This window comes from Sturnus vulgaris, chromosome 1 (genome assembly GCF_052056855.1).
Source record: "Sturnus vulgaris isolate bStuVul1 chromosome 1, bStuVul1.hap1, whole genome shotgun sequence".
NCBI lineage: Eukaryota > Metazoa > Chordata > Aves > Passeriformes > Sturnidae > Sturnus > Sturnus vulgaris.
In genome coordinates this window covers 142,648,296-142,668,613 of record NC_142243.1, presented here as the reverse complement: position 1 = coordinate 142,668,613, position 20,318 = coordinate 142,648,296, and the positions used below count along the sequence as shown (strand labels likewise).

General features: G+C 42.5%; 1 protein-coding gene across 1 annotated transcript in view; it reads left to right on the top strand.

The window, feature by feature from the left end:
• EXT1 (exostosin glycosyltransferase 1) overlaps window positions 1-20,062 on the top strand; it is a 175,891-nt gene extending 155,829 nt beyond the window's left edge. Inside the window, exons 4-11 of the mRNA XM_014870099.2 lie at window positions 1,166-1,285; window positions 6,697-6,829; window positions 8,160-8,278; window positions 8,999-9,094; window positions 12,053-12,142; window positions 15,793-15,953; window positions 16,935-17,106; window positions 19,606-20,062. Coding sequence (XP_014725585.1) covers window positions 1,166-1,285; window positions 6,697-6,829; window positions 8,160-8,278; window positions 8,999-9,094; window positions 12,053-12,142; window positions 15,793-15,953; window positions 16,935-17,106; window positions 19,606-19,791 — 1,077 coding nt within the window. The 3' untranslated portion in view covers window positions 19,792-20,062. The remainder of the gene's footprint in view (window positions 1-1,165; window positions 1,286-6,696; window positions 6,830-8,159; window positions 8,279-8,998; window positions 9,095-12,052; window positions 12,143-15,792; window positions 15,954-16,934; window positions 17,107-19,605) is intronic.
• The last annotated feature ends 256 nt before the right edge of the window (window positions 20,063-20,318 follow it).

Sequence of the window (20,318 nt, the reverse complement as noted above, 5' to 3'; positions counted from 1 at the left end):
GCTGGAATGCACAAGGACCAAATACACAGCCCAGGTATTTGTTTTTAAAATTAATGACTCAGGTAAAAGATTTTTGAGAAACCAGTGTCTGAGAACAAGTTGGCCTAATTTACCTAATGGTTGGACTAGATGAGCTTAGAGGTCTTTTCCAACTTAAACAGTTCTGTGATTCCAGTTAGAAATCACAGAAATGTAGGTGCAACACAACTGTTTGTTTCTAGAAAAAGCTGAGCACAAAGCAGCAACATATCCTAAGTGCCTTTCTAGTACTGTGACGAGCCCTCATCACTGAAGCAAGTTTCAGTTAAATCCTGTTGATGATGTCACTTTGCATTGTCTAAATTGTACTGGAGGCCTTTCCTTAAAAAATGGAATGTACACACCTTAGTTTCAAGAAGGACATGGGGATGTTGAAAGATGTAGACATGAAAATTTTCCCTTCTGATCTAGTGAGCAGTTACATTTTTTAATGGAAAAGTGCTGCAGCAGGACAATTTAGGTTTTATTTGTGAGGTACCTTATAAAACAATTGATGTGTAGAATTAATGGAAAGAGGGCAATAAAAAGTTTTCCCTTGTGAATAACAGATGTTGTGGAAGATGTTATTCTTTCCACCTAAGATAATTAGTAAAATGCAATTTGATCCACAGGCTCCCCAAAAGTGGAGTCTTTACTTAAGATGTTGCTGTGTTTTCTTTAGGGCACTTAGTGTTGCCATGCTGTGGTAAATGCAATTCCAGATCCTGTTATGTACTTGGAATGTGGAGATTATTGTTGAACTCTCAACCCCTGCAGGTACTAGGCTGTTAAAATACTAGCTCATGGAGAGTTTTGTGGGATGAAAAGCATGAGGGCTGCATGGAGGAGCTCCTTACTATGCCTCACCACAAGGCTGCAGGGGGGTAGCTTCATCACCGTAAAACAATAAAAAACTAAAAGAAAGCAGATTTTTAAAAAATTAATATATTCAATATCAGAGGTTGTAAAGAGCTGTGTCTCATTTGTTTTACACCAAGGCTTTAACTGTTGACACACATCTCTGTTGGACAGGAGTGCTGAAGCTGTACAACTTGTTAATGGAGGAGAGGGCTTGTCAGCAGCATATTAATTTGATGAGATTGTGTTGTTTCTAAAGCTTCTGACTATATTACATCTTGTATTACAGATTCCTTCTACAATCAGGTCTATCCATCAGGATAAAATCCTAGCACTTAGACAGCAGACACAGTTCTTGTGGGAGGCTTATTTTTCTTCAGTTGAGAAGATTGTATTGACTACACTAGAGGTGAGTAAAAATTGTCTGGGACCTTGCCAAGCAGCGAGATTTCCGTACCTGTCCTCAGCTGGTGTCAGACCTTGGTTTTCATGACATGCAGTTGGTCACTGGGAAAAAAGCTTGGCATCTTGATGAGTTTTCTCCCCTAAAGAAATACTTTCTTCATTATTGGAATCCACATTAGAAAACTGACACAGTGAAAAATGGGAACTACCCAACACATGGAAAAGTTGTCATATGTGATCTTGACTTTGCAAGGCTTTATGGCTTATGAATCACTATCCTTGTCATTGGTAGTAAATAAATTTCTTAAGAAACTCTTCTGGAATTCTTTTTGGAAAGAATACTACTGTAGAGCTCCTCCTTGACCATTCCTCAACATTTTGATGCCTTGTGATGGGGCTGTTGATCTGGCTCAAGGAAAAGAGAGGGCTTGTAAATGCTTTGTCTTATCTTCACACAGGGAAGGGAAAAGCCTGATCATTCTTATAAATTATTAATAGATAATCATAATTAGACTGCTGTTAAAAAGGGAGACAGATGATCTCAAATGTGGAGAGAATCGTTTCTGAATTCAGAGACAGAGGAAAGATGAAAGGCTCTTCAGAAGTAGGGCCCAGGCTGCAATTTCAAAAGCAGGTTTCTTTTCTAACTTTTGCAGTTTTTTCACATAAATTTTTGACACATTTGTACCACTGAAAGGGGCTCACTTCGTAGGTGCAAATGCATTCGTCTTATGCTAATGCTTCTGCAATTGCACCTGTCTTTGTGCACAGTTGTAATGCACAGTTGTTAAGGCTCCACATTTCCTGCTGTGCCTGCTTCCCTCTGAAAACTGCAAATGAGTGCCCATGGCTGATCAGCCTCCAGCTGCTGCAAGATAGTCTCTCAGGTTTTTCCATGCCAATGAAGAAAACCAGCCAGGGAACATTTGCAGAGCCCTTGGCACAGCTCAATGCTCCCATTGCCCTCAGAAGAGCATGTCTTCATCTGTGCTTCCTGTTGGGAACTGCTCTTCATCCTCAAACTCCTCCTAAGCACTGATGAGGTAGTGATAATTACTACAGCCCACACCAGGATCAGACTTACAAAGGTAGAAGACCATGTGCCATTGCTCACAGTTTAATTAACCCTTACAGAAGTGCTCCCAGGGTGCCTCACACACCCTGCATGTGCCCTGTTATTTTTGGGATTGCTAAAGGACAAGGGCACAGGGCTCTCCCCACTGCCCCTCTCCTGCCTGTGCTGGTGCTGGACTCCAGGGCACATAACCTAACCAGGACATAACCTGCAGCTCCCACAGCCTTGGTGTCCATCACATATGTGCTCACACGTGTCTTTAGTGCTGCTTTGGGACACATTGGCCCATGTGGTTTCAGGAGCCCAAGGGACAGCAAAACCTCTAAAGCTGAAGCAGATGAATAACTAGCAAGCTGGAGTTTCTGCTCAGAGCAGAAAAAACAAAGTGAAGACAAGAGTCTTCCTGGAAGTTTAGTTTGTTGAAACCAATTAATGTATGCCTGGTGTTGAAGTTATGTTCTGGGTTTTTTCATTTGTTTAGGAGACTGATTTTGGTTTGAGATTTTTTTGCTGTTTTTTGCATTCAGGACTCTCAGTCTTTTGGGACAGCTAAGACAGATTCTTTGCTTTCCACTCATTTCGCATTTCAACTTGTCTAAGTAAAGTCCCAAGTCAACTTTCCTTAGGAAAAGATTAAAACAGTTGAGAGTGACTTTTGTTGTCTGAAACCTGCAAGCAGTATATCCTCTTCTTAAAATCTAATGCCTGGAAGCAAATTCCTAGCAGGCTTTTTTTTTGGGGGGGGGGGTTGGGTTTGTTTTTTTTTTTTTTGGTGGATGTGATCCATCTTCTGTTATGTTACTGCTGTGTCAAAGTGCTCTGATGATTCTAGATATCATCAGAATAATCACTTGCCTGCTAACTGCAGTGTCAGTGTATGTCCCTGTCTGAGGATATCAGAACAGAAAAAGTCTTCACCAAACAGATGTCTACAAGGACATCACAGCTCTTTATTCTGCACACCTCTGGAAACCTTAAATCACATTTTAAGTTCCTTGACCATCTCTCAGCATTTGGTGGCTGTTGTGGTTTAACCCCAGCCAGCAGCCAAGCCCCAGGCAGCTGCTCATTCACTCTTCCACCAGTGGGGTCAGGGAGAGAACTGTAAGGATAAAAGCCAGAAAACTCATAGGTTGAGATGAAGACAGTTTAGTTTAGCAAAAGCTGCATATAAAAGTAAAGCAAAACAAGGAATTAAGTCACTGCTTCCCACTGGCAGGCAAGTATTCAGCGATCTCTAGGAGAGCAGGGCCCCATCACGTGTAATGGTGACTTGAGAAAACAAACACCATCACTCCAAATGTCTTCCTCTTCCTCCTTCTTCCCCCCACTTTATATCCTGAGCATGATGTCATATGGTCTGGAATTTCCCTTAGGTCACTTTGGGTCACCTGTCCTGGCTGTGTCTCCTCCCAGCCTCCCAGGCACCCCCAATTTCCTTGCAACCTTGGCTATATGAAAAGCGGAAAAGGCCTTGGCTCTGTACAAGCCCTGCTCAGCAATACCAAAACCACCTCTAGAGTGTCAACCCTGTGTTTAGCACAAATCCAAACCACAGCCCCTTAGCAGCCACTTTGAAGAGAATGAGCTCTACCCCAGCACAGTGGCCTAAGCCAGACAGCTCATAGTCCAAAATAAGATATTTGAATCATTTGACCCTGTGGCAGGCACAAAGGAGCTGCACAGTGCTTTGGACAAGGTGTGGGTTAGGCAGTGATGCTCACAGTGTCTGCTGCAGGCTGCTGACTGGGAGCACTGGCAGTGCAGCAGTGGGCTGCTGCAGACACCATTGGATGCATGCCCCAGCATATCTGCACGTCCTCAGCTTCTCTTGAAGCAAACCCAAAACATCCCTGCACAGCGTGCCCAGTCCTCCACTCAGGAAGAGGAGGGGAGAGGGACAGCACAAAGTACAGACAAGAAATGCTGGATGCTTGGCTAGGGCCTGTTGAAAAGCAGCAATGATTAAGGCAATATGTGAACTTTTTGAAGTGTGAGGATGAGGGAGACAAAAATATTGGACTATTAATGCATTCCAAAAAGAAAAAGGAAACCTTGCCAGAGATCCTAACTCCTTTCTTCTCTTATTAAACTTCCTGTCATGCCTCATCATTGGAGAGACCAGGTACATGCTGTCTCTGCAATATGTGCAACTCTGTACACTCTGCATTTTAATTCCTTGGTGTCTTCCATGTTATCTTTTTTTACACTTTTTAGTTCTTTTTCTGCCAAGCTTTCCCCCTCTATCCTGACAGCTAGGTTTCTTATGTAGGCCCAGAAGAGTGATAAATGAGTGATCCGTTTTTTAGCTGTGATGAGCCAGCTCCCCAGGAGGATGCAGAAGCACACAGTGAGGTCTGTGGTGCTGCAGTGGCACCTGGTCCCTGCCCCGTGCTGGAGCTGTGCTGGCTCGGGGCACGCTCAGGCACATGGAACACGAGCCTTGTGTTTCCCCTGCAGCCTTGTTGGCTCCCAGCACCCCGGAAAACTGCACTGCCTGTGTAAACCTCCTGGCCATGTAAATGTGCACACTTCTACTTATCTGATTGTGCCCCAGTTCTGAGAAAGCAAGAGGGAGGAGCTGTAGTATTTATGCTTTGTGGTAAACACTCAAAAATAAATACTTTCCAGGTTCTCTCCTGTTTAATGGCATAACTTGCAGTTGGGTAAACAGCAGTCATTGTCTATGTTTTTTCCTGTCCCCACTGCCATGTGGGAGATCTGACAACTGATGCACCTAACTTTTCAACTAGAAATATTCAGATACATTCTTGTCAGTTATGGCATTACAGTCCTAAGTCTGTTATTCCAAAAAAAAGTTAACTTACTCATCTGAGTGAATTACTGCATATTAGCTATGGTAATTGGCTGTAGGCAAAATTCAGAAAAGCATGCATTTAACATCTGCCCCAGTTTAGCAGTACATGTATTGCCACCAGCAGTGGATTGTCTAACACAATGTAACTTGTGTTTTAATCTTTTCTTGTCATGGCAATCAAAACTTCCAGGAAAACTCCTGCTTGTGGCAATACTTATTCATGTATTGACCAAATGTCCCTGAACTTAGCAGCTTGAAGAGATTTTAGCTTGTTTAGACTGTAGCAGCTGCTTTTGTTCTTCTTGCGGTGGTCTTTTTACTTGTTTTTTGCTTTTCCTATGCTTCAGTCCAGCTTCAGAGACATGAAGTTTCACCCACATACATCTATGTTAAGGCCAGGGACATTGGAATAGAACAACCAACATGTTCTTGGCACTCAAGCTCTATGCAGTGTATAAACTGCCAGTTACATAAAAACTTCCTTGGAAGATAACAAAAGATGAGCTGCAGAAGAAGGCAAGACTTAGCCAGCTTGGGGAAAAATTCATCCTTCACCACCCACTGGTCCTTTGCAGCATTCCATGTCCAGTCCTGCTAACTTCTAATTCTCCAAGGAAAGGCAAATCTGTAAGAACATGTGGCTCAAGAGTGTATTGCATTTCGAAAGTTGCACCTTCTTTGGAGGCTGAAGTTGTCCTGTTAGAGATTCCCACCACTGAAGTTTAAAGAATTTCCCGTCAGTGTAAGAACCAGTCTTGTTCCTGCAATCGGTATCCAATGTGAAGCAGCTACAATTTCATAAATAGATACCAATTGGATGGCCTGGTATCTTTTTTTCTTTTTTTTTTGCTTGTGGTATGCTAGATGCTAAAGTGACCTAGCAATCCGTTCTGACCATAAAAATCTAGGAGTCTCTGGTTTTGGCCTAGATTTGGCCAGTCAGACAGTAGCTGTGAAAAGATCGTCTGTTTCATCCAACGAGGAACTGTTACAGAACAGAGACATGGAATCAGTGATGTATCTGAATGCTAATGTCCCTTTATAATTAAGAAAAAATAATAATTAGTGCAGTCTGATTTGCTGAAAGTCTTTTTGGTTTTGAATACTCTCATTATCTCCTAATATTACCTAGCTTTTTAATGCCATCTTCAAATAATTATCTTCTGTGAGTTCTGGATAGCAAAGCTGACAATGAACTAATCAGGCTTACAACTGATAAGATACTCAAATAGACAAAATATTTGACTTGAAATATAAAATGCAGTAAATTGTATGGTCCCCATGTCCAGAGAGACTAATGAGGTGCTCTAAAACCTATGGCACAAAGCCTGAACTGCTGAAGTGGTGTCAGAATGTGCAGGTTCTGAGTCCTATTAAGAGAGATCAAGGAGGAGTGTCTACTAATTTGTGTGCCTCAGCTTTTTGCAAAATGGGTGATGATTCCAGTCAGCTGGAGTCCCTGAAGCTTCTACCAGTGACTATGACAGTATATTTAAAAATCATTACTTCTCTTGTTTTCCAGATTATTCAGGACAGAATATTTAAGCACATATCACGTAACAGCTTAATATGGAACAAACATCCTGGAGGGTTATTTGTACTGCCACAGTATTCCTCATATCTGGGAGATTTTCCTTACTACTATGCTAATCTTGGTGAGTGAATCCTTGCTATAATGTAGTAGCATCTGGAATTTCTAGTGGAATTTTGAAGTCTTGTCTTTGAGTAGCACGTACCAAGTGACTTACCATTCATTCCTAGTTAATGAGGCCTTTCATTTATCCTGTCTCAATCTTTGCTGCCCACTGTAGACTGGAACGTCTCTGACTCATCAACATGCGTCATGTGCCTCTTGCTTGCAAAGATTGTTTAAAAAAAATCTGTGTTCCTTCATACTTTCCAGTTGCTGGTAATTAATGCCTGAGTTGCTGACCCATTCATGGCCTGAGGGAACATAAGAGGAATAGCTTTTTCCTTTCTTTGTTTATTTGTGCTTGGCAAATGGGAAAAGTAGTAATTTACCCATGGTACTTCTTATTGGAGTGCACACTTGTATGGATTTATTCTGCATGCTTTTTGTCTTCATATGGATCCCACTAGAAGGAATGAATAGGGCTTAGGCTCATGGCTTTTTCCTGAAGCAGAGCTGGAACAATGAGTTTTGCAGGCGAATGTGCCTCCAGGCTGAAGGGATCCTGCTTACCAGACTGCTGCTACTTTGGTTTCAGCCTATGCCATCCCACTTGTGTGGATCTGTACTGTTCACCTGCTAAAATTGACAGTTACTGTGTTAAAAAAGGGAGAAGATTTCTGTGGTAATTCTGATGAAAAACGACTATGACCCCACATTGATGAGTTTAGATGAGGCTGAGAGCAGTAATGAAGGGTAGGTGCGGGTAGGATGTGTTATTCCAGGCAAAAAAGGAAATCATAGCAAGATAAAAATTCAAAAATGGAAGGCAAAGATGCAAGCAGAATTATCAGCTCAGGATGTAATTGAAGATGCATGTGGATAGGAATCAACCCAGAAAGAACAAAAACCTGATAGAGGCTGTAATGGAACTCAGGAAAATGAATAAGCTTCTGGAATTTGTGGAGATAATCTGTAAAAAACATCAAGCATCCAGAGCCAGGCAGCAAAACAGAGCCTGTGTCAAGAAAGACATTTGGCTGAAAAACTAGATGTCAATACTGTGGGACAAAGTGGATGAAAGAAAGAGATTACAGGACATCTGAGGAAACAGTGAGTAAGAAAAGGAAATAATTGTCTTGGAGTCTGGTATTTCAGAGTGGAAGTTAAAGGTGCAAAGTGGGAGTTAAAGAGAAGTGTGATCTCCTCTGAAGCATCTGGTATCTGAGAGAAAGAAAGATGACCTAAAAAAACCTGGCAAGGTTTGCATTAAGTGCAGATTGTTTTTTCCATCCCTGAAGTCCTTTAATCTGGGGTGATTTTGTCTTTACTGACCATGTCTCTCTTCACTTCAGGTCTGAAGCCTCTTTCCACATTCACTGCCGTTATCCATGCAGTAACTCCCCTGGTTTCCCAATCTCAGCCTGTGCTGAAACTCCTGGTTGCTGTAGCGAAGTCCCAGTACTGTGCACAGGTAAGCAGCACTGTTTGCCTGTCAGTCACAGTGGAGACAAACCACTCTGCCAGGAATGTGGAGCCCAGTGACTCAGCCCTGTTTCAACCCCCTGTTTCAATTCTGATGTTTCTTTCCTCTAAGATTTCTACTGTCTGACCTACATGCATGGGAAATAAGAATTCTGAGTATAATGGGAGTGGAATACAGATAGTAATTAAACCCATTGTTACATGAGACAGGTAAAATAATGTGTGCACTTTAAAGATCAGCATTGTATGTGCTGTAAACTGCACAAGGATGTCTGTGCCTTAAGAGCCGTTACATGATCTTCATTCCTCCCACTGTGACTTTTAATCTTATCAGTGCCAGGATTTTGGCTTCTCTAAAAAAAAACCCTGGGGAGTTCAGTAGGAGCACCCTCTTGCAGTGGAGTGTCACAAGTGGTTTTCCCTCTAATGAGAGCCACAGTAAATCAGTCACATCGGTATCACGTGGCTGAGACAGAGACTTCCCAAGTTCCTGTCCAATGTTTATTTGCCCAAGAGGGTGTATATTGTAAGTAGTCAGCTTGGGTGAAGTCAATGTAGGAAATGTTATTTTTATGCAGATTTGTTTCATTGCTTTTGATTTTGAAATTCCTAACTTGAATTTAACATGTCTGTCTGGAAATCTGAGACCTTAGAATTTAGACCACATTGCCACAAAGGTCTTTGATCATGGTCCAATATTCTCTTTCAGATTATTGTTTTATGGAATTGTGATAAACCCCTCCCAGCCAAACACCGCTGGCCTGCCACTTCTGTGCCTGTCATAGTCATTGAAGGAGAAAGCAAGGTAGGTGGAGAGGACCATGGTAAAAGGTTGCCTGCATTCTCTAACAAGACAGGAATTTATTTTTCCAGTGGCTTTGGTGAAAGCTTTGTAGTTCCCAACAAAATGACAGCTCCCTTCTGTTCCTTGGCCTTTTGTACCAGCTTAGTCACAGATTTCTGTTTCATGCATGGGCCCTGTGCACTCAGAAATCATCAACCTGGCAATTAATGCCTTGAATTTGAGATTCACAGGTGGGACTTAGTTTTGAAATGTGACCCTGCAAGTAGATAATGCTGACCCCATTGTTGGAGATTCCATCTCTCTGCAGGTGCATGAAAGTAGTGATGCAGCTGCACTCATTGAGTCTGAGAAGTCACATGCAAGACTTGGGGGTCAGCTGTGGACTAAAAAGCAAAGTTAAAAATGAGAACTTGCCTTTGAAAAGCATCTTCTTTTATGGCCTTGTAAGGTACTGCTGCCAAAAAAAGGGACATGGGATATTTGTGTGGGAACAAAATCACCATGTCATCTCTTGCTGTGCAACACCCATGTCTCGTTTGTACTTTCACAAAGTCAAAATAGATGCCATCAGATGAGAAAAGAGTTTTTTTAATCACACTGAAGTGGATGATTCCTTTCCAAATGCAGGCCTGAGAGATGCAAGACTTCTTGCTTCTAGAATCTGAGACAGATTCTGGACTTCTCTGCCTTCTCTGTCAGCTGGCTCCAGAGCTCTGCATGGGCAAAGGGACTTTCAGTTGCTTTGCCTGTACAATCCTATTTTGAATTGTAATCTTGTCTTTGGTCTTTTCTCCTTGTCACCTTAAGAAGAGACAGAGAGTCCTGCAAGGTTTGCAGCTAAAGGCTCTGGCATTAGCTAGCCATGTAAACAGTTTCAGGAGAATTGCTGCAGGGCCAAGAAAGGTTGTAGAGATTTCTGAGCCTTTTGAATGCTCTGTGTGGTTTTTATTTTCTTTTTGTAAAACTAGCAGAGGTGAGCTAGAGGAGAAATCTCTGACCAGTTCTATAGTGTTTGTAGAAATTGGCCCCAGGCACTGTTTAGATTACAAATGAGTCTCCTGAGTACACAAAGGTGTGTTTATAGTGGACAGTCTCTTCCCTCTAATATCCCAACATATGCCAAATGGCTTCTTGTGTGGAAAGCTGTTTTCTTGGACCAAGCTTGCAGAGCCAGAGCAGCACAGTTCAAAGGTTGCACAAAGGAACTGCTTTTCATCTCCAAATTTAGCCAAGGCCTGCTGGCAGGACCAGTACTCCATGCAGCTGATCACAGTGGTCTGCCTTTACCAAACTTTCACTCTTCCCTTGAAATCAAATATTCTAACACTCATTTTACCAAATGATACTCTAGCTATAAAAAAAATACATGGCAAGTCCTGACTGTTGTTATTTGAAAATTTTGCACAATCCGTAAAAGATTAGGGATGAGAACATGGGTCTCCTGCTGGCTGCTTGCTTTGCTTCATCTTAGTGTAAGCAAAGTAAAACCTTCAGCCCCAGCCAGCTCCCCTCTTCATCAGAGCCCTGCCTCCCCAAACCAAGGCTGTCACAGTGATGAAGGGGTGCTCTCCAGACAGACTCTCCAGACAGAACTTCCTGATTATGGAGATAGATTTCTCTGAATCAAGGTATAGATTCCAACTTGTTCCCAAACAGGTTGCAGGGGATGTAGAACTGACCATGTTAATTAGGAGGGTTGTGTAAAACTTCTCCATATCCCTGTTTCCATACGGTGGATTCCTCTTACTGGGCTTGACCTTTGAAGTGTTTTCTTTGAATAGTAAATTGGTAAAGAAGTTTAGTAACTAACCAGGCTATTCTTCCTAGCAGATGAGGGAAACAAACTGTGTTGTGTCCTTGTTATTCTTCATCAGATCTCAAAAGATGCTATTTAGTCTGATAAAGAAACCATATGGATTTTCATTTCTTGCTGTTATCTTTTTGATCCAGCTTTCCCATCTATTTCCTATTACTTTAAGGACTGTCCTGCTAGATCTTTAAATAGCTTATTCTGTATATAGGTTTTTTATATATAGAATGGTCTGAGTTGGAAGAGGCCTTAAAGATTATATAGTGCCAACGCCCCTGCCATGGACCAAGAAACCTCCCACTAGACCAGGTTGCTCAGAGCCCTGTGAAGTTTGGCCTTGAACACTTCCAGGGATGGGTCATCCACAGTTTCTCTGGGCAACCTGTTCCAGTGCCTCACCACCCTCACAGGAAAGAATTTTTTCCTAATACCTTATCTAAACCTACTCTCTGTCACTTTAAATCCATTCCCCCTTGTCCTGTCACTGCATGCTCTTATAAAGTGTCCCTCTCCTACTTTCTTTCAGGCTCCCTTCAGGTCTGGAAGGCCATTTAAGAATGTGACTTTTTAAAATGCTACAATACCTTATATAATTCTTCATGCAGCTAAAGCTCAATTTGGGTTCCTTAGCATACTGTCCTTTTCTAATGGAGAATGTTGCACCATCCTGGTAGCATTACATCCTTCACACACAGCCTGGGCTGCTTGGATTCCCAGCTGTGTAAGCTTATGAAGGCTGCAAAGAAAGTCCTTCTCAGCATTTCATTACCTTTGATCTCCTACTCTGTAGGAGAGCAGAGGGACAGTCGTAGCCACCAGGGAAAATGTCCTCCACAAAGAAGCTGTAGGTACATCTAATTATCAGTACAGACCAATGCAGTTTGTCACTAAAGGAAAGCAGCCTGCTGCAAAGAGGGAGGTCTCTTCAGAAATTACTCCTTAGATAGAAGGTGTAGGCTGACTGCTGGGGTGACAAAAATGACACTCCTTCACTTTTGAGCTAAAGGGCCCTTTCCATCATACAGAAATATGTCATGTACCTCAGACAAGAGGAAGTAAGAGTGAGGAATAAAATTAAGTATTTGCCTTGGAAATTAGTCTTTCAAGTGATTTTTGTTTCCTCCCCTTCCTGCCTTGGATACCCACAGGTTATGAGCAGTCGCTTCCTACCCTACGACAACATAGTGACAGATGCAGTGCTAAGCCTGGATGAGGACACCGTGCTTTCAACCACTGAGGTAAGGGTCTCTGTTGTCTTGGGAGTCTGCTTGGCTCCTGGGCTCAGCCTGAGCACAGCAGATATGCTCTTCTCTTGGCTCTGCCAGTGAGCAAATGTTACAAGATTTCCTGCTACACTCCTCAGATTTAACGTGTTGCACTTGTTTCAGCAACCCTGCCACTGGCTGCCATCAGAGGAGCTTTTCGCCCTGGTTAATTGGCTCATCATTAGCATATGGTTCTTCCGTTCTTTATTATTTTAGTAACATAGCTGCAGGCGGGTGTAGGCAGCCAAGAGCAGTCAGCTTTAATATTCTGTTCTCACTTTTCTGATTGGGGTAGCTTCTCCCCCACCACATTATCAGTAAGGTGTAGGTGGAGAAGGAAGGCTTGTCAGCAGAGGGGGACTGCTATCACTCCAAAAGACAGCATTGTCACCCTAGTGCAGGATTTCACTGAGGAATGCTCTTTCCCCATTATGTCAGCCCACAAAATTGGAGCTTCTTGCTAGTTTAGGTGCTCGAGTGTCTGTGCCAAAAGCAAGATAGCACTAAGAAAAGAAAAATACTGTAGAAAACCAATTTTTACAACTGGGATGAGTATTGATTTCTAGAACCTCTTCCTGAGAACCACAAGGGAAACCGATGACAGTTTATATAGAGTGCAATATTTGGGAAATACATTATTAATGATGGCCAGGGAATAGCTTGAAAAACTCGATTTTCCTTTGTTTACCCTTTTTTTCTCCATGTTCATGGTCATTCTGCTCTCCCCACTTCACCTTCATGAAAATGCATTTCTGTCAGTGAGGGGGATCTTTTGCTGATGCTGCCACTACTTATATGTCAGTGAAGAAATGTGTAACATTAGTCTTCAGTTGCTGCTATATACCCTAAGATGTCACTGAATTTGTTCTAAATGGATGAGATTGCAACTGTTCTTCTCCCTTGTACAGATGTTGTGCTGTGGTTATACTGCTCAAGAAACAGCATTGGTAGCCCTCTTTCACTTCAAAAATTAAAGAAATAGCTGACATTGAACCTGTTTGATACCAATGTTATACCTTGGTAGTTTCTGATAGATGAGGAAGAATATGGCTGCTCCCAAAGCACTCGTGTGCACAGCTCTGCACGGTCCAAAGAAGCCCCAAAGCAATAAAGGGCATTTCTCCTTGGGCTGGACTTCCTAAGCAGGTTGTTCCTCAGGATGAAGCATCCCATCTCAGCTGCCCTGGTGATCATGGTAGTGCCTCTAAGGGACTTCATTGCACTGATGAGGTATTTACAGCAATCCAGCCTGGGAATTCCATAAGGATTTGAGGCTTTGTTTTGTTTTAACTGGTATTTAGTCATCCTTCAAACTTCAGAGTCATACGGGCTTCTGGAACACATTAAATGAACAGTTTCTCATTCAACTTGGCTATGTTTTACCCTAAACATTTTGAAGCACAAATACTTGTTGTTGTGTGAGACAACCTACACTTCTCTTTGTTTTGTTTTCTTTGTTGCTCCTGTGAGCAACTTGCAGCTGATCCTGTGTGTTTGCACACTGAATATTTGCTTTACGAGCCCCCTGGTCCCTGTGCTGCAGACAGGACCAGCTGGCCAGCTCTTGCTGGAACCCACCTTGCAGCTCCAGCATGTCTGTGCCAGGGTGCCAGGACCAGCAGCTCTGCTTGGTGGCTCTCCACAGAGAGCTGGGAGACCTCTCTATTGCTTCACTTCCCCCATGAAACTAGCTGCTCATGGAGGGTTGTGGTGGCACAGGTGCAGGGCCCAGAAGAGACAATTTAGAAACGTGGTCAAAGACAACCACATTCCCATTGAGAGCAGCAGTCACCAGGCACATCCTCTGGACTGTCTGACCCTGGCATAGTATAGATTTTCAATTCTCAGTAGAACGGTGAGTAATTGTTCTGTGAGAGGAGCTGTTCCACACACACAGAGGGCTCTGTGCCTGGGAAGTCATTAGGAATCAGCATGGATCAGAATCCAGAGGTTTAAGGGACTGCCAGCTTGGGTGGATTTTCCTGGTGATCAGCTGAGAGTGGCAGTGCTGCTGGAAATTACTTAGGATGAGACCTGAGGGGTTTTTTTGATATAGTTTTCTCTTAGGGTGGTTGCTTTAGTGCATCTCCCTAGTGCAAGGGCAGATAGTTGAAAGCACAAGAGAGGGCACTGGGTGCAGCAATTTTATTATTTATTTAAGTTTGAGATTCTCAGACTCCTCTAAAGAAAACAGATGTCACGTTTTATGGGAAAGGCCTTTATAGGGGGAAAAAAAACCTCTTCAGTTCTTTCATGTGGTATTGATTTGGATGAGATCAGAACTATCACAACAGTAACTGACTTGTGCACATTGTCTTTCTAGTTGGCCTCAGATTCCTTGAAATAACTTTAAAGAAAATAACCAGGCCCTAACTTTGTATTTCAGCTCATGTGCGACTCTTCTGTTTCATAAAAATACTTGTAAATATGAGGTCTGACAGTAATCAACACAAAATGGGACTGTTCTCAGAGCAGCTATTCTTTATCTAACCTTTATACCCTTAACTTTGACTGCATTCTTGGAAGGTTTTTCAAACATTTTTAAGCAAAATTTTAGGTCCCGCTGGTTCTGAGGGGAACCGAATGTGCAGTGCAGAGACAAAGCCCTCTTTTTTTTTGGGCTTGACTAGGAAAATTAGAATTGTGTAAAAGTCATACAAAATTTCAGTCTAGCTTGAGCTCCAAAATCTAAGTTGAAGGAGAGGGACTACCAACCACTGGTAAAATCTTTCCATATGTATTTTTACCAAAACTCTTCTCAAATATAATGCTGACCATGCTTTTGCAAACTACCCTGATCATCCCTTTCCTAATATCACTAGATTTTGTTCAGTAGGATCATGGGGTAGCAATGTCCTGTCCCTTCTCAGTTCTCAGAGATTTGAGTTATTTAAATAGCTATAGGAAGACAATAAAATAAAAGAATGCCATTGGCAACATTTGACATGCTCCTGTGGCTCATACATTATAAAGCATTTTTCTTAAAGTTCAGGTTCCTTATGCCATTTAACTAAATGGGAATTTTATCTTCCTCTTAATTAAGCTATATGTTGAACCTTTTTGGTCATATTGACAGTCTTGAAAGTATGACTGACATGGTCATCAGAAGGCTCAAAGCAGTTAGAAAATATAAAAAGACTCCACACTGACTGTCTGTTTTATTCTCACTGAGCCACCTTTACCATTTAAAGTGTTTGACTCCTGCTTTTCCAAGCTCGGTGTTAACAGTGATAAAATGGTAGGTGTGATGCACAAAGATGTGCAAAAATTTCAGTTTACCACATGGCTATTACCCCTTGGTGTTGCATCGAGGTATAAATACATGCACCTACACCCATTCTTTCTGTAACTTGAAAAGGTTTGATATGTAAAGGGCAAGCTTGAAAATGTTAATGTAATGCTGTGATGCTCTAGACTCCCTTTAACAGGAACCATTAAAATGTGCATAATTATAGGGCAAAATGTCAAGCAGTCAGTTTAATTTACTGATGAATACACAGAATTACTGTTTTGCAACAGTTCCAAGATTTTGAATTGTGAATTAGTGGCAAGGTAGTATTTTGTTTTGTTGACATTTGTTTAAACAGTTTCAGTATTCATTTGACCTGTACCTTTGTCCACAGGTGGATTTTGCCTTTACAGTTTGGCAGAGCTTTCCAGAGAGGATTGTAGGGTATCCTGCACGCAGTCACTTCTGGGACAACACTAAGGAAAGGTGGGGGTATACCTCCAAATGGACTAATGACTATTCCATGGTATTGACAGGAGCTGCTATTTACCACAAGTAAGAATCCAGAGCATCTGCTATCCTTCTTCTGTATGAAACAAAATAGTAAAGAGGGGGTGGGGTGTGAAGAACATTCTTCCGGGGAGGGGAAAAAATGGAAAGATAGTAAGTGGGTCTACTTTTTATGGGGTAATAATTTAAGTTCTTGGTTTAGCTCTGGGGATCTGGTAATCATTATTGCACTTGTTGGGTCTCTTTGAAGTCACTTGTGTTTTGAGGCAGTCAGACTGCTCTTTTTAACATCAGGAATTACACACTTCAAAGAGTTCCTGAATTCATTAAGCTGCTTGGCTGAATGGCCTGTAGCATAGCAGAAAGGAGGTTACTTCCAGACCAGCTCTGGGTATGTGTTGGCTGACAGCTGCAGACTGCAAAGTCTTCTGGCTACTCTAGAAATGTAGTACAATGGGCATGTGGCAGCTCAGCATATTGTGTAGCATGCTGGAGAAAACCTATGTTACTAGAACTTCAGCAGACCAAAGTCCTCTCTACATTTAAAGAAAAAGAAAATTGTGGAGTCTCTAATCCACACCCCCACAAAGGAGAAGACCACAGGGGATGATATGGACGCAAAGGAGAGTAATTTCAACAATAAGAACAGTAGTAGGGCAGTTTTAAGAAGAGTTCTTTCCAACTGAACAATTTGGAAAGAAAATACAGAGTTATTAACAGATCAGTGTTATCTATCACATTGTAGCACTGTGGGGCTCTCATTCCTACTTGCCCATTATTTTCATACTTAGGCCCACATTGTTTCTCTCAACCTGGCTGCAAAAAGGCATGTCTCTTTCTCCTTTAGCACTGTTTACTGTCTTGATAAACTTATTTGTTTTCTCTTCTTGCTGGAGGGTGAGACCAAAGAAAGGAAGTGCTATATTGGGATTTGAATACAAAACTTGGGTCTCAACTGAGATAGAAATATCCTGGATACCTAAAAGCCCAGTGACTTGTATTAATAACACTGCTGTTGGTTTTCAGATATTATCACTACCTGTACACTCATTACCTGCCTGCCAGCCTAAAGAATATGGTGGACCAACTGGCCAATTGTGAGGACATTCTAATGAATTTTTTGGTGTCAGCCGTGACAAAATTGCCTCCAATCAAAGTAACACAGAAAAAACAGTACAAGGAGACCATGATGGGACAGGTACGTAATCACAGTTTTAGCAGTTGGGATGTATTGATAATGTAACAGGTTCACTTCTAGGTTAGGCTTACAGAGTGATACAATTCTGTCAAATATTTTTGCAGTTTTTAGTTTTAGAACTGTAGATGGACTTTAGATATGCTTATTACAATGTGAAAAAAGGAAAAATGGCAAACATCTACTGTGGATGCTGCTTCCCTTCATAGTTTTCTGAACACGATGTTATTCATGGTGATCCCAAACTCCTGGAACTTATGATTGTGGTAACTGAATTTCAGTTAAACTGTAATTTTCTAATTAAGTATTCTAGACCCAAGACCTAGTCATGGAATGCTAGAAGCATAAGTAAATTCTAGGAGTATATTCTATTTATTATTACTGTTAATGAATATAATGTACCAGGCTGTCCCTGTGCTATTCTAAATTATGTAGTGTGATTCAAGCACTGACACTGAACTGTCACAACAGAAAAAATTTGTGATACACAAGTGTTTTTTCCCCACAGGGAACATTTTATCCCACAGTCATGCCATCACTCACTAGCACCCATTAAGTGCTTGCTTTAGGACCTCTTCCAGCTGCAGGATAAGCCTTCTGTCATTGCAGAAGTACCTCTAGTAACAGGGGTACATGGTAGTGTGGAGACACTTGTTCTGCTACCCTGTGTGAGAGAACAATGAGGGGAGTAGCAAGTCCTGAAAAATCTGCTAGTCCTGAACAGCTTTCCATCTGTGCTGCAGTGACCCCAGTGCAAACAGTACCATGATCATTAGGGGGCAGGTGACAGAAGGGCCCTCGATTTTTCCCTCACATTTTCTCCTGGTAGCATTACTTGGATCTGTGACTGGGGAGTTGCCATGCCAGTTTCTAAACTTCATTCTTTCTATGTATTGTGCTTGCACCTGAGGTATTGGTAGCATTGGTAGCATTCAGCAATTCTGACTCATCTGCATGCCCAGGAGACCTTCTGTGAACAAGAAGGTGCCATCCAGAAAAAGGACTTATTGCTTCCAGTTTCAGCTTCACCTCTCCACAGGGCTGTGCTTTGGCTGTTTGGCAAAGCCTGAGTATTCATTTTTCATCTTACAGCACAGGTGACTCGAGTCAGCCATGAACTATAACTCTCTCCTAAAGACAAGTTGTTCCTGCAGCTTTGGGAAATGTAATGGACCATGTTCATAATTCGTTGAAAGACAAATAAAAAATTAACATAACCTCAGTGTTGTGACAGAGATTAATAGTCAAATGGAAATTCAGTGTTAATGGCCAAAATATCTGCTATAATCCTCTAGCAGCAAGCTTTTACTTGCTCTTTTGTGGCTCTGTAAAATCAGGAGACTGTAATCAATGCACATTATATCCTGCCACTTGAGCTAAACTGGACAGGCCTTGGACCAAGATCAAGTCTGGTACCACAGTCATTTGGCAAGTCCCTGACTTTATCTGTTTCTTCATGTTTTAATTTACATCCTTTGACTTTATGAATTTATATTTGTTTTTAAAGTATAGTGAAAACATAAGTGCTATAGAGAGATGTGCATGGGAATGGCACAGAAAACCCCCCCTAGGTTCTCAATATTCATACTTCATCTTAAATAATAGTTTTCTTAGGTTTATAAATGTTCTTTAGGTACAGACAAAGAATAATAGCAGCTTTAAAGCTGCTAGGGCCTTTTTTTTCCCAGAGCTGCTGAGTTTCAGTGGACTTCCACAGGGATTACAGCTGCACTGAACTTTGTAAATTCATGCCAGAATATTCTGCATGTATGCAGTCAAAGACCATGGTGTTTTCCTTGGGTCAGAGTTCAATATGATGTAGCATGGGACTTCATTTTTTGTGTCTGTGAGACAGTGCTGTTTGATGTGCTGGACTTGGCCAGTGGGTTTCCTGGAAGCACCTTGCTTTTCACTGCAGGCACCTACACACGAGTAATGCCAAGCACATAAGGACATCTACTCAGTTACAAGCTGGTTGAAATTACTTGTGTATAAATTTCTGCAGAACTGAACTGCAAAAGTTCAGGTTTGACCCTGAATAATTGTTCTCCTCCTGTGGCTGAAGACCATGGGCAGCAACTGGCCTGGGCTTGGGTGTGCACCTCTGCTAGAAAGTAGTGACCTTCTTTTTTTCCCTGGTGGTTTTTAATAACTTGTATCTCTGAAATAGCTGGAGGGTTTGAAGAAGAGTGAGGGATAGGGTGAAACAGAGTGCAGGCAAGATTTGGGAGGGCTGCTTGTGGGTGTTGTGTTCCACAGGCCATCTCATGGTTGAACTCATGTTTCCACACCTCTGCTCTGTTTGGGAAGTCAGGGGTGCCCAGCTCACCCTGGATCTGCCATGGGCAGGGTGTTCTTCCCCCTCTTTGAGCCCCCCGAGCAGAACCGCGTGTCCCTGAGCCCTGGCACGGCTGGCACCACAGTGTGTGCCATGGCCCTGGGCCATTCCCACCATCCCGTGTGCCAAGGCCGGCTCTGATCTCTGCTCTCCTCTCCTCACAGACATCCCGGGCCTCGCGCTGGGCCGACCCCGACCACTTTGCCCAGCGGCAGAGCTGCATGAACACTTTTGCCAGCTGGTTTGGCTATATGCCGCTGATCCACTCGCAGATGAGGCTCGACCCCGTCCTCTTTAAAGACCAGGTCTCCATCCTGAGGAAGAAGTACCGAGACATTGAACGGCTCTGAGGACGCTGCTGAGGGGCCGAGCCGCCCTCGCCCGTGTGGGAGCCAGCCCGTGCCGCCAGCAGCGAGGCCCGACCCCGCCAGCCGCGCCCCGGCGCCGCTGCTCCGGACTGCGCCCAGCCCGGCAGGCTGCTGTCCCCGAGACTAGGTCGTGTACAGTTTCATTATGGAACATTAAATAATTATTTTTGAAATGATTGCTATGCAGGTTTAAACTTTTTTAATGATCAAAAAAAAAAAACTATTAAAAACAGAGTTCTTTCTTTAATCAAAATTGTGTTGGTTGTGAATATTTCAGAGCTGCCATTTCTTTCTTTCATGCATTTGATTGTCAGTGCAATTTTCATTCCTTTTTCCCTGCACAGTTAAATGCTGGCATCTCATTGGGAGAAAATGCAGCAGGTCCAGAAACAAACTGAGCACAAACAGGACAGAACTGAAGTATTAATTTTTCTCATTTACTACCGACTGTTTTTTTCCTGTTTTCCCCAAGCCAGTAGCAGCCCCTATGGCTAAACTCCTTTGGACAT